The sequence below is a fragment of the Perognathus longimembris genome, chromosome 3 (assembly GCF_023159225.1).
Source record: "Perognathus longimembris pacificus isolate PPM17 chromosome 3, ASM2315922v1, whole genome shotgun sequence".
In the NCBI taxonomy this organism is placed as follows: Eukaryota; Metazoa; Chordata; class Mammalia; order Rodentia; family Heteromyidae; genus Perognathus; species Perognathus longimembris.
In genome coordinates, this window is record NC_063163.1 from 7438187 (window position 1) to 7452184 (window position 13998).

The 13998-nt window shown below is 37.6% G+C and overlaps 1 protein-coding gene across 2 annotated transcripts in view; it reads right to left on the reverse strand.

Moving 5' to 3' along the window:
• Nucleotides 1-13998, reverse strand: part of Pcca (propionyl-CoA carboxylase subunit alpha) — a 310079-nt gene that overhangs the window by 104548 nt on the left and 191533 nt on the right. For both annotated transcript variants that reach the window (XM_048341133.1, XM_048341132.1), the window contains exon 19: nucleotides 9633-9735. In XM_048341133.1, the coding sequence (XP_048197090.1) occupies nucleotides 9633-9735 (103 nt within the window). The remainder of the gene's footprint in view (nucleotides 1-9632; nucleotides 9736-13998) is intronic.

Below are 13998 nucleotides of genomic sequence, written 5' to 3' on the forward strand. Positions count from 1 at the left end.
AACCATTAAATTATATTACAATAAATAAATGCACAGTGACTATAAATATGTAAAAAAAATCACTAAATGGCTGAGTCACTCATCAAATATTTTAGCAGATGGCTTCACTGTTCATTTCAGATAAGTTTGAAGGACCACTATCATAATAAAGTATTTTAAGAAATAATTGAAATTAATGTTTTATTGTGGAAATTAGACCAGTACTCATAATACGCTAGTGGACAACAACATCTACTTTACCAAGGATTATAAAATTGGACTGAACTAAAGCTGAATATCTGGTGTCAACATTAACATTTTATCTTAAAATTTGTGTCAGAAATGAGAGAACATGCTAAAAAAAAAAAAAGCACTTGAAGGTTTAATTATAGTATTTGCCAACTCTAATACCATAACAGCCAATCTCATCATTTCATATATTTCATTTCCCAAGTAAGTCAATTTTACAACTAACTTTTGTTCTTCACTTAGCAGCATAACAAGCTGTGTGGCTCTTGAGCACAACATGCCTGAGCCATTTGAGAGGGCACAGGTGCAGCTGTGCACCCAATTAGATGGGCAATTTTCCAGATTACGTGGGCAGGATCCTCACATTTTTATGAAAATTCTGTCCTATGGTTCAAAAGTGAGTCCGACTCCCACTGAAAAGACTGAATTTAAAAGTCAACAGATCAAGCTGTGCAGGTTGCTCTTCAGGCTTGATTTTTCTACAGCCTTGTTTATTGAACCCCCTTCCATCACATACCAAGCTGATTTGCATGCATTTGCTCTGAAGGGCTAATCTTCAGCTCCAGGTGGGGAACTTACTTTTGGACTTTTAGGATGAATCACTGGTTCTCTAAAACACCCCCAGTGATGTTTGAATGCCAGGATATTATGAATTCTGGGACTCCCCCGCCCCAAGCAAAACTATGGACTGAGCTCACAATATTTCACTTAGGAAAACATACACACCTCTTCATTCTTCATAGTTATTGTTCTGAGTGGTTTATACACCTCAAGAAGGAAAAGTAGAAGGCTTTGGAAGAATTATTCTGTCCTGTTCATGCTCACTTCCACACTCAGTCATTTTATTCCTCACATGGAAAATTTTATCAAGGAAATGAGTATTCTATGTGTATGTATGCTAGTACTAGGGCTTGAACTCAGGACTTAGGTGCTCTCCCTTAGCTTCTTGCTCAAGGCTGGTATTCTACCATTTGAGCCACAGCTCCACTGATAGCTTTTTGGTGGTTACTTGGGAATAAGAGTCTTAAGGACTTTTCTGACTGGGCTGGCTCTGAATTGCAATTCTCAGCAATCAACCTCCTGACTAGCTAGGACTATAAGCATGAGTCACCAGCTCCTAGCTAAAATAAATGTCCATGTGGTGTTTTTACTTTGTAAAATTCTACTGATAGCATCATCTTATGCATTCATAAGGGCATGGCTATTAGGCTCTTGTGATCCTCTGCTGTGACTAGCCTAAACCTGTGCTAATTATTCCCTATGAGGGAGACCATGGAGTCCATGTTTCTTTGGGTCTGGCTCACTTCACTTAGTATACTTTTTTCCAAGTCCTTCCATTTCCTTACGAATGGGGCAATGTCATTCTTTCTGATAGAGGCATAAAATTCCATTGTGTATATGTACCACATTTTCCTGATCCATGATGCTAAGTGAAATGAACTCTATGTTATGGAAATGACTGTTATATCACTGTTGTAATTACTGTTGTAATTACTTTCAACATGCCATGTGAAACTGTAGCTTCTATTGTTGATCCTCTTGTATCCCCTTCCTGTGGTTGTACCCACACTATCACTGTACCTTATCTGAGTACACTGGATACTGTATATACTGGTATTAGAACTAGGGAAATGAAAGGAAATATCAAAATCGAGAGACAAAGGATAAAAAGAGAAACAACCCCAAAAGCAATACTTGCAAAACCATGTGGTGTAAACCAACTGAACAACTCATGGGGGAAGAGGGGAAGGGGAAGGGGAGATGAGGGAGGAGGTAACAAACAGTACAAGAAATGTACCCAAGGCCTAACATGAAACTGTAACCCCTCTGTACATCACTTTGACAATAAATAAGAAAAAAAATTCTACTGACAGAACTATCATTTCTCAAATACAACTTTTTCTCTCTAGATTTTTTTGTTTAGCAGACTTTTTAAAGTTGGTGGATGCCTAAGTAAAAATGTTATCTGACAAGAGAAACAGTTTACATGAGGATAATATTTAATTGTGTCAAAAGAAAAACATGTGGACATCTTCTGATAAATCCCATTATTCAAAATATTTACCCTAACTTTTCCTACTTATCATGTGCTGAAAGTCAATTTCCAAATAGGACCATAGTATTTTAAAATTATACTGCAATATTCATTTTAAGATGCTCCTTCAAAAATGTTCTTTCATATCTGCCTCCTCTACATGTGAGCCACAGATGATATTTTTAAATAAAAGTTTAGAAGTAGGTATATATGTAATAGTTAAATGACCTCATTTGCTGGTGTCCTTTTCATCTTTAAGAACAAGAGCCTTGGGATGGGAATGTGGCTTAACGGTAGAGTGCTTGCCTAGCATGCATGAAGCCCTGGGTTCAATTCCTCAGCACCACATAAGCAGAAAAAGCCTGAAGTGGCGCTGTGGTTCAAGTGGTAGCCTTGAGCAAAAAGAAGCCAGGGACAGTGGTCAGGCCCTTGAGTCCAAGCCCCAGGACTGGCAAAAAAATAAAATAAAAATAATAAGAAGAGCCTAGTCTTAAAAATGACATTACAGACAAAAGGGTAGTTATTACTATTTTTAAAAATAACTATGTGTCTTATATACCTGTGTAAGTAAAATAAGGCATGATTTTGCATTTTATTAATGTTATAATAATATAAAAGGAACACAGATTGTGGTTTGAATGCACATATAAAATCATGTTAAATATATATTTAAGATTATATTAGAGAACAAAAAGAAAGTGAAGTTTTGTACACAAGATTATTTATTAGTATATTCTATTATTCAATTAGTTTTTAAAAATAAAACTGGTACACAAATACTTAAACAGCTATACTTAAAACCAAATAACTAAATACTACTTAAACATCAAAAGAAACTATGGTGAAATGTTTTATTAGTTAAGAAATCTACAAAAAAAAATACATGGTTAGGAAGGGGTTGGTTATATCAGAGAAAGAAAACTTCAAATAATGCCTATATAATTATTTCTTATTATGCATCCATATGTAATTATTATTTTTATTCTGTTTATCACTATATCATTTCTTTGTAAAGAAAAACACAGGGTGGTAATTTCAAGTATATGAATACCACACAACTACAACATCTCCCTCCCTCCACCACAGGCATCAAAGATGAGAAAATTTCACATCAACCAAAGCAAGCATTATTAAGAAAACAAAATAAAAGCACAAATTCTTTTAGACACAAAAATCCCATCTATCTATCTACCTATCTTTCTCAAACCTTTTAGGGACCAAACAACTTATAATTACTTTGATAAAACAGTGAAATCATGGGTAAGAAAATCATTTTTTAATTTTATCACTAATTTGAAAAATGCATTAATATCTATAGGAAGTAACAGGGTTTTTAAAAATGTGGGTGGGGAGTGTGGTACTGGAGGTCAAACCCAGGGTGCCAAGGTAAGTGCTCTACTACTGAGCTACATCTTAGGTCCAATATCTTTAAAATATTTTGTAACGGCTGCTTATCTTCAGTACCTATGAATGAAAAAAAAAGTGTTACGTACATTATTCCTTATATTAACAATGACTTAGCCACAGTCCAGCACAGTTAAATTTCTCGAACTGTATAACCATCTCTTTGAACCTCAATTTCCAAACTCATATGTAAATTCGTCTGTAGCTGGTAAAATCTACCTATCAGGTCTACCTATCAGAAAGAACTACATGAATGCATGCATGTGAAGTGCTTAAGGCAGTCCTAGGACAGGTAAAATTTCAGTAAATGAAAACCAAAGTAGTCCGCTGCTCCATCAAAATAGGCTAAAATAACTATTAAAAACAATAATGTGGTTGGTGCTAGTGGTTCACACCAGTAATCCTAGCTATTCAGAAGGCTGAGATCTGAGTATAGCGGTTTGAAGCCAGCCCAGGCAGGAAAGTTTGTGAGACTCTCTTATCTCCAATGAACTTCAAGAAAGCTAGAAGTAGCTTAAGTGGTAGAGTGCTAACCTGAGCAGAAAATCTCAAAGTCAGCTCTGAAGCCCTTGGGGCACTCCTGTGCTTGAGCCCCAGGACTGGCACAAAAAATTGAAAGGGGAGAAGGTTATTGGGTACTTTAATTCTCAACCCAGTACTATATGTAATTGTTTTCTAGTTTACTAGTAACTATTATGAAACATCAGGCCAAGAAATTGTTTAAATGCATGGACATACAACTCTCATTTTTCTATCCTTGGAGATATCACATTTCTACGCTAATTTTCTTATACATCTAGACTACTCTGACATTTCTCATTCTAGTGGGGTAGAAAGTTGCATCTTATTGTGATAAATGCTTAATGAACATTTCCCTAATGACTAATGATACTGAGCATCTTTCTCATGCCTACTGGACACTTAAAATATCTTTCTGGGAAAAACGTCAAGCCATGTTCCCACTTGTTCATTTTCTGATACAACATCTCTCTGTGTAGTTCCATGCTGATGTGTAACCCATGATTCTCCTACCTCAGCCTGCCAAGTGCTGGCATTACAAGTGAGCACCATGATGTCTGGCTCCATTACCCTTCTCTCCCTTCCTCCTCCCTTCCACTCCCCCCACCCCCCATGTGTGTCAGTCCTAAGGCTTGAACTCAGGCTCTGGGCACTCTGAGGTTTTTTTTGCTTAAAGCTAGTGCTCTACCACTTGAACCACAGCTCCACTTCTGTCTTTTTACTGATTGTTAACAGTCCCACAGGCTTTCCTGCTAAACTGGCTTCAAATTCTGATAATCAGCTTCTTGAGCAGATAGGATTACAGGAATTACATTACAGGTTCTTTACTGTTTTTAACTGTGGTTTGTGTTTTTTTCTGCTATTGAGTTGTAGACATTTTCTCAATTACTGTTTTCTTTATTATACTTTTTCTTGAATTGTATTCCATTACCTGTATTTATTCCATTTTTAATTTTCTTTTCCCTTTATTGTCAAAGTGAAGTACAGAGGGATTATAGTTTCTTATGTAAGGCAGTGAGTACATTTCTTGTCTGGATATTAACCTCACATTAAATATATGATTTGCAACTATTTTCTCTTATTCTGTGGGTTGCCTTTTTACTGTTGGTTGTCTACTGATACACAGAAGTGTTTTATTTTGGTATAGTCTAGCTTATTATTTTCTTTTTTCCCTATGATTTTGGTGTAATGTCCAAGAAACCATTGCTAAATCCAATGTCATAAAGTTTTCTCCATTTTTCCCCAAAAGTTTTATTGTGTAAGCTCTTACATTTAAGTCTATTTTGAGTTTACTATCTGCATATTGAGTAAATTAAGGGTCAAAATTCATTCTCTTACCTGTGAATATCCAGTTCCCCTCATTATCATATGTTGAAAAGACAATCTTTTCTCCCATTTAATGGACTTGGCACTTTGTCAGAAATCATTTGACTAGACACACAAGAGTCTATTTCTAGGCTTCCTAATTCTAATCCACTGTCTGATTCTCTCTCATTATGTAGTATCATTGTGTTTTGGTTTCTGAAGCTTTTTAATAGGTTTTAAGATGTGAAGCTATGAGACCTTCAACTTTGTTCTTTTTTTTTTAATTTTTATCAAACTGATGTACAGAGAGGTTACAGTTTCGTACGTTAGGCATTGGATACATTTCTTGTACTGTTTGCTACCTTGTCCCTCATACCCCCCTCTCTCCTCTCCCTTTCCCTTTCCCCCCCATGAGGTGTTCAGTTCACTTACACCAAACAGTTTTGCAAGTATTGCTTTTGTAGTTGTTTGTCTTTTTTTTACCCTGTGTCTCTCAATTTTGGTATTCCCTTTCAATTTCCTACTTCTAATACCAGTATACACAGTTTCCAATATACTCAGATAAGATTACAGAGATAGTGTAGGTACAACCACTGAAAGGTGATACAACAACATCATCAATAATAGAAGCTACAGATACAGATGGGACGTTGAATTCAACTTTGTTCTTCTACTTACAAAATTATTTTGCTATGTGGGATCTCTTGAAATTTTATATGAATTTTTGGATAAATTATGTTTGCAAAAAGTTAACAGTGGGATTTTTATATGAGTTATGTTGAATCTATGAATTTCTCTAGGTAGTACTGATATCATCACCATATTAAATTTAACTCTTTTAATCCTCAACATGAGATTTCTTTCTATTCATTTGTGCCTTTTTAATGCTTTTTAGTATTTTATATTTTCCAGTTATAAGTCTTTTATTTCCTTTCATTCTAACATTTTTGTGGTAGTAGGGATTACACCCAAGGCTTCCTATACACTCTGTTAGCCCACTGAATATTTCCTGCCCCGTATTCCTATTTTATTCTTCAGGGTGTTATTGTAAACAGAACTGTTCTTGTTTTGTGTATTCGGTAGATGTACATAAGTGACATTAAAGTAGTATGTGTGTCTGTGAATTGTTCACCATTGTTGTGGTACAAACTTATGTTAAAATCGTAACAGGTACAAGGAGCACATACATGCAGGATAGCCACCACCTCGTGGGGAAAGGAGAAGGGCAGAGTGAGATGATACAGAGAGAGAATTTATGTCTGTCTGTCTATTTATACTGGATGTACTGGGTCAAGTTTGAACACAGGGTTTTAAGCTTACTACTGCTAAGCCATGCCTCCAGTTCCGTTTTTGCTGGTTGTTTGGTGATAGATTCCTGTTTTAGAATATGCTTGCCTATTTCAAGCATCTTATCATTTCCTAGATGACAGGCATGTGCCACCATGCCCAGCTTCCCTCTGAAAGATGGGGTCTTGTAGACTTCTCTGCTCAGACTGGCCTGGTACTATAATCCTCCCAATCTCCACCACTCATATAATTTAGGATGACAGATGTGAGCCACTGTGCCCAAAGAGAGTTGGGAAGAAGGTCTTGAAAACTTCTACCTGACTTTAAACCAGGACCTACCTGATTACAACATGCCAAATAGCTAGAATTACACCAGCATCTGGCTATGTATTCTTTTTTTCTTAAATAGCAGATCTGTTCAGAAGATCTGCACATTTGTTATATTTTCCTCATTTAAATTATCTCATATTTTAAAGCATCTAAAATATCTTAAGAGGTTTATATGAACTTCACTATGACTTTGCTTATACTATCTCTGGAATCATTACTCCAGATCCAGACTGTTATTTTTTTTCCTGAATAATTACTTATTTATTGTCAAAGTGATGTACAGAGGGGTTACAGTTCATACATAAGGCAGTAGGTACATTTCTTGTACAATTTGTCACCTCCTTCCTCATCTCCCCCCCCCCTCCTCCCTAGACTGTCATTCTAAGCTGAGGGAAACATGCCCAGGAAAAAAAAGACTTCACTATCTAGAGAATACACTTTGCACAGGCTATAGCTGCAGGGCCAGTAAGTGCAATAAACAGTATTTGGTGCCATGTATCAGGGTGGATATTTTCTGGAGAAAATTAAATACACAAATTTCAAATTCAATGAAGCTAGAGATAATTTTATAGGAAAAAACACAGGAAAAGACACAGGCTTGAGGGCTGGGGATATAGCCTAGTGGCAAGAGTGCCTGCCTCGGATACACGAGGCCCTAGGTTCGATTCCCCAGCACCACATATACAGAAAACGGCCAGAAGTGGCGCTGTGGCTCAAGTGGCAGAGTGCTAGCCTTGAGCGGGAAGAAGCCAGGGACAGTGCTCAGGCCCTGAGTCCAAGGCCCAGGACTGGCCAAAAAAAAAAAAAAAAGACACAGGCTTGAGCAGTCAGAGACCACGGAATAGAAGACAGGTACAAAGAAGTTACAGCTCTAACATATGATTTGAGCAGTTGTCTAAGGCAAGGAACTACTTTAAAAAAAAAAAAAAAAAACCCTATGCTAGATTACCAGATCTCAGGAAGGCCTCAGTGGTGACTCTATATGGAATTGAAAATTGTGCTGAAATCTAAATTTTTGTACAGTTAACCTACCCCAGGAAGACATTCCACCATAATAATAACATTTGCTACTCAATTTATATCACTTACTGTTTAACCTGATAGATGGTTGAGTGTCCAATTGCAAAACTATTTTTAAAATATATCACAGAGACAGAAGAAATGTGAAGGATCACAAAAGATTTCATAGAGTCAACAGTCTAACTCCATCCTTGCTATCACTCATAAGAGAGTTGACTCAAAGACCTTTCAATAAACAAGGCATTTTGACATATAAAATGAATCAAAGTATCAAGAAAACCAAGGAAAATGCTCTTAATCAGTAAGTTTATCTTATTTGTGAGTCTGACCACTACACAAGATATTAGCTTCTCCAAGGTAACAGCCCACCCATATCTGGCATAGTAGTCAAGCAGGAAGTATCTATTGAATTAATGGCACCCATTAATTCACAACTGATAGTATTTTCTTATTAAGAACAAAAAAGTACCATACCCATCAAGCATCATCAGTTTTTAAAGTAAAATCATATTAATTTGTCTCTCAGATACTGCTTAATATTCTGATTAAAAAGTCATTTGTATCTGCAACACAAAATAATATTTTAGTAGAACTTAACCAGAAGAAGAATGGGAACTAAACACATGCTCATTATATTAACTACTCAGCGATTTCTTTGAGGTTGGGCTAACATACAAAATCATAAAAATTAAAATAACAACTCAATATGATTTCCAACCACAGATTTTAAACATCATTCATACTACTATATAAACACCAACATCTTTCTGAACATTATTCATTGTAGACTAGAATTCAAACAATTATAGGCCATGGTACAAATGTTAAAGTTCTTCAAACAACAAAATGTCTCCAAAGGTAAACTTACCGTCAAGGACAGTATACAACAAGAAATGTGAAGATAATGGTCACCTATCATAGCTGTCAGACATTTGGAATTACAACTAAAGATGTTCTCCATAGCAAAGGCAAAAATATTACTTTTCAATAAACATGTAACAAAAATTAGTATCAGGAAGTGGGTTTAGAATGTGGCTAAATATAGGAACATGCTTCCTAATTATCATGAGAACAAAAAGTTCATCTACATTCAGGTTCCGAGAGAGAGAGAGAGAGAGAGAGAGAGAGAGAGAGAGAGAGAGAGAGAGAGAGAGAGAGAGAGAGAGAGAGAGAGAAAATGCATAAGAAAACGGTATATTCAAATGAAGTAGTCACTGGGGGCTGGGGATATGGCCTAGTGGCAAGATTGCTTGCCTCATATACATGAAGCCCTGGGTTCGATTCCTCAGCACCACATATATAGAAAAGGCCAGAAGTGGCGCTGTGGCTCAAGTGATAGAGTGCTAGCCTTGAGCAAAAAGAAGCTCAGGGACAGTGCTCAGACCCTGAGTCCAAGCCCCATGACAGGCAAAAAAGAAAAAGAAATAGTCACTGAATAGGTTAGAAGTAGTTTTAAGTATTGGAAAATAACTTCAACATCACCAAGAAAAGAGCTAAAACTCACAGAGAATGTTGAGCCACTGCTGGATGCTAGGGCAGTATGCTGCTCATCCTGCAGCTTTATCCAAAGCTCCCAGGTATCCACATCTGATTTCATAACAGGCACTCTGAAAAAGAAAAAAGAAAGTTAAGAATGTTATACTACTTGTGATAGACTAATTTTCCTTTCATGTTAATTGTGTGGAATAAAACTGCTTGAGTGTATTTCAGAACATTTCTTTTTAAAATATTCTACTTTTGGGGAGGGGTTGGGAAGGGACACGTTTTTGGATTAAAACCAGAGAGGCTTCAAAAACAGGCCAGCAAGGACCAGAGCAGCCACTCTGGGATAACCACAGCACATCATACCCATTTACTACCATCATCTGTCTAACAGGAGTTCGAGCTACTTACTGTGACAATTCTCCCAAGTTAATCTTCCTTAAACAATAGTAAAATTTTCAATATTTGTTATTATTCAAGGCAATTTCTTAAAAAGAAAACTTGCAATAAAATAAATAACCATGCATGTGCCTTAAACTTCAAAGAAATAAAATAAATTTCCAAGTCAGCATGGTTTGGTATACAGAATTACTTTGGTTTCATTTAATTCTTTTTTTTTTTTTTGGTCAGCCATGGGGCTTGAACTCAGGGTCTGGGTATTGGCCTTGATCTCTTTTTGCTCAAGGCTACTGCTCTACCACTTTGAGACCCAGAGCCACTTCCAGTTTTCCAGTGGTTAATTGGAGATAAGAGTCTTGGGGAATTTCCTGGCCACAGCTGGCTTTGAACCATGAACCTCAGATCTCAGCCTCCAGAGTAGCTAGTATTACAGGTATGAGCAACCAGAACCCAGCTTTTATTCTTATTCAAAGACTATAATCATGTTTTTGAAAATGTACCTCCATACCTTATTATAATATAGAATGTTCTTTTACGATGTCAATTAGAAAAAAATTACCACAGTATATGAGCTAGACTCTAAAAACAAGTTGCAAGTTCAACAAATACTAAGAGGTTAGCACTAGTTACAGACCACCAGAAAGAAATAAAACATGGTCTGTGTCCTTTGTAACGCTGGTTTTAGAGAACACCTAAAATCTAAAGAAGGCTTCCAGATCTCTGAACAACACTCTTCCTACCACATAAGTCATTTGCTATGCATGGTTAGTGTTACAAGCGCCCCAAAAACTAGGTCAAAGTAGCCTCTGAGAAGAGAGTGAAAAGACACCCAAAAACAAAAAACAAAAATTTTATAAAATGGGGCTGGGAATATGGCCTAGTGGCAAAAGCGCTTGACTCGTATACATGAAGCCCTGGGTTCGATTCCCCAGCACCATATATATAGAAAATGGCCAAAAGTGGCGCTGTGGCTCAAGTGGCAGAGTGCTAGTCTGGAGCAAAAGAAGCCAGGGACAGTGCTCAGGCCCTGAGTCCAAGGCCCAGGACTGGCAAAAAAATAAAAAATAAAAAATAAATTATAAAATGAATGTGGCCTTCATCATTTTTAAAGAAACAAAATGTAATGACTTCAGAATTAAGTGAATTTAAGTGTTATTTAAAATACTAATGCCTGTTATTATTTACTAAGCACTAAAAATTAGTACTTTATAGCATATAAGTTCAATCTTTAATGAGCTAGCTGTCCTTCAAGTCCTTAAAAGGAAAGCCTCACTTTTTGGATCCAATTTTATTTCTAATAATTCTCTTAAAAGGCCAGCCCCATGGCTAGGTGCTAGTGGCTCACACCAGTAATACTAGCTACTCAAGAAGCTAAAATCTGAGGATTGAAGGTTGGAACCAGCTGAGTAGGAAAGTCTGAGATTCTTATCTCCAATTAACCCCCCGCCCCCCCCAAAAAATGGGAGCTGTGGCTCAAGTGGTAGCTCTGGAACAAGCCCTGAGTTCAAGCCCAGGCACACACACACACACACACACACACACACACACACACACACACACACGTAATCAAGGCCAGCTCCTTTTAAGCCAAGTTAATAGGTAGTGAGGAAAAAGCACACTGGTTGTACACCCAGGCTCTGCCAACTCACAGAAGTTGATACAAAACAAACTGCCATCATGCCAGATCTTCACACAGAGTCAATTTGCTTATATATCAAATTAAGGTAATAATAGTAGCGGGATTAAGAGAGACATACTGAAGATTAAATAATGGAGAGGCTACCTGTAGTCCTCTTATTTTCCTCCATTACTGAAAAACCTTCCTTTACAACAGTAGCTTTGGACTCTCAATTGCTTCTCAGATTCTTCAAGGAGGATGTTACCTCTCAGAGAAACTGCCTTCCACTTCACCTGCACTAAATACTGTGATGTTTTTCCAACTACAGTGGCCTGATGTAAGCAACTCTTTCAAGTGACTAGTGAGACCTTTTCATCTTCTGGCGTCCAGAGGAGCTGGGAAGCGGCTGCTCCTGACATCCTGTTCCAAGGCAGGACACATTTTCCCACAGAAAGCGATCTTGCAGATGGCGGCAAGGCGAGCTGCCCCTCTTCAGGAACTAGCTACTATTTATTTTTCCATTGCTTTATTTTGATCCACATCTGTTTCATATATGTTGTAGCTTACCGCCCCCCCCGGAGGGGGGGGTAGGGGAACCTTATGGAATGACCAGGCTTCTGAGTGAAAGCCCTAATGTCTATGCCTCAGCCCTTACTCTTCCAACAATGCACCTGGGAACACCTTCCACACTGCTGAACAATATTCCCCCAAATGGGAAGAAGCAAAGCCAAATAGGTGACGGGAAACTTGGGCTTCCTCTGGAACCTCCAAAGTGACACTTCTCTAATAAGGGAAGGTAAGTAAGGGGTTTCACTATGAAACTAGACCTTGAGATTTCAATTAGAGGCAACAGTATGGACTCCCTGCCTCAATTCAGTCTTCCACAGATCAACTTTGCCTTCCACCATTCCATAGCTTTAAAATTTTGCTAAGGTGGGGCACCAGTGGCTCATGCCTGTAATCCTAACTACTCAGGAAGCTAGGACCTGAGGATCAAGGTTCAAAGGAGACCAGGAAGAGAAATCTGACTCTTATCACCAACTCACCACCAAAAAGCCAGCAGCAGAGCTGTGATCAAGTGGCAGAGCACTAGTGAGTGTTGAGCAAAAAAGCTCAATAGCAGTAAGTTCCATAATAATAATTTTGTTTTAGTTTAAATGAAATGGACAAGTTGGACATATATTTCAGCTAACGAACAAATATAAACATTCTCTGAAGCAGAAATAGACAATAATTAAGTATAAATGGTATAGTCAACCTAGAAACACACATGCTCTATTTCTGCATATTATTAGGAGCATATTAATCATTATTTTAAATGAGACTCATTTCAATTCAACAAGCACAGTCATGACTGTCGTAATAATCTAGCTATATTCTAAATTTTTAGAGAGAAATTGCATGTGCTCATGACAAACTCAGTGGTAGAACACTGGCCCAGCACATGCCAGTTCTGATGCCCAGACTTAAGAAAAAAAGCCACTGAGCACCAATCACTCATGCCTGTAATCCTAGCTACTCAGGAGACTAAGATCCCAAGATCACAATTAGAAGCCAGCCCAGGCAGGAAAGTCCATGAGACTTTTATATGCAGTTAACCACCAAAAAGCTAGTGGTGGAGCTATGTGTGGCTCAAGTGGTAGAGCACTAGCATTGAGTACAAAAGATCAGTGGCAGCATCCAGGACCTGAGTTCAAGTTCAAGACCAGTATACATACACACATACACACATGCACGCACACGCACACACGCACACACACACACACACACACACACACACACACACAGAGCCAAGGGGAAATTGCTATGAACACTCTCCGCAAAAATGAGGAAAAGGCCCTGAGCTTCACTCAGCTCCCCATAGCCATGATACAGAGTACCATTTCCTCTACCAAAAGGCGTTTCAAGTGAAGACGACTGCCATGGGACCAAAAGGTTCAACCTGAGCAACTTAATGTGAAATGCTTATACGAAGGTAAGATTTCAAAAAACAAGCAAAGCTTAAAAAGCACAGTAAAGAAAAATTCACATAATTAGCAACACACACACACAAACACACACACACACACACACACACACACACACTCTCATAGCTCTTACCCAGGCCCATCCACTTTGATTATCGTTTCTAGCCAGAAACAACTTGCTTGATAAAAACTAGTTTTTCTGTATTTAATAGTGAAAAGCTGTCAAATATTGTGGTCAATTTTAATGCTGACACATTTAATTTACAAGAATATTCTATTCTACTTAAAAGCATGCCAAGAATACTAATGTAAAGATATTACTATTATTCTATTATGAAGACACAGACTTAGTCTGACAGCACCTTTAGTTACCAAGTCCTGCAATCATCTTAAAAACATCTTAT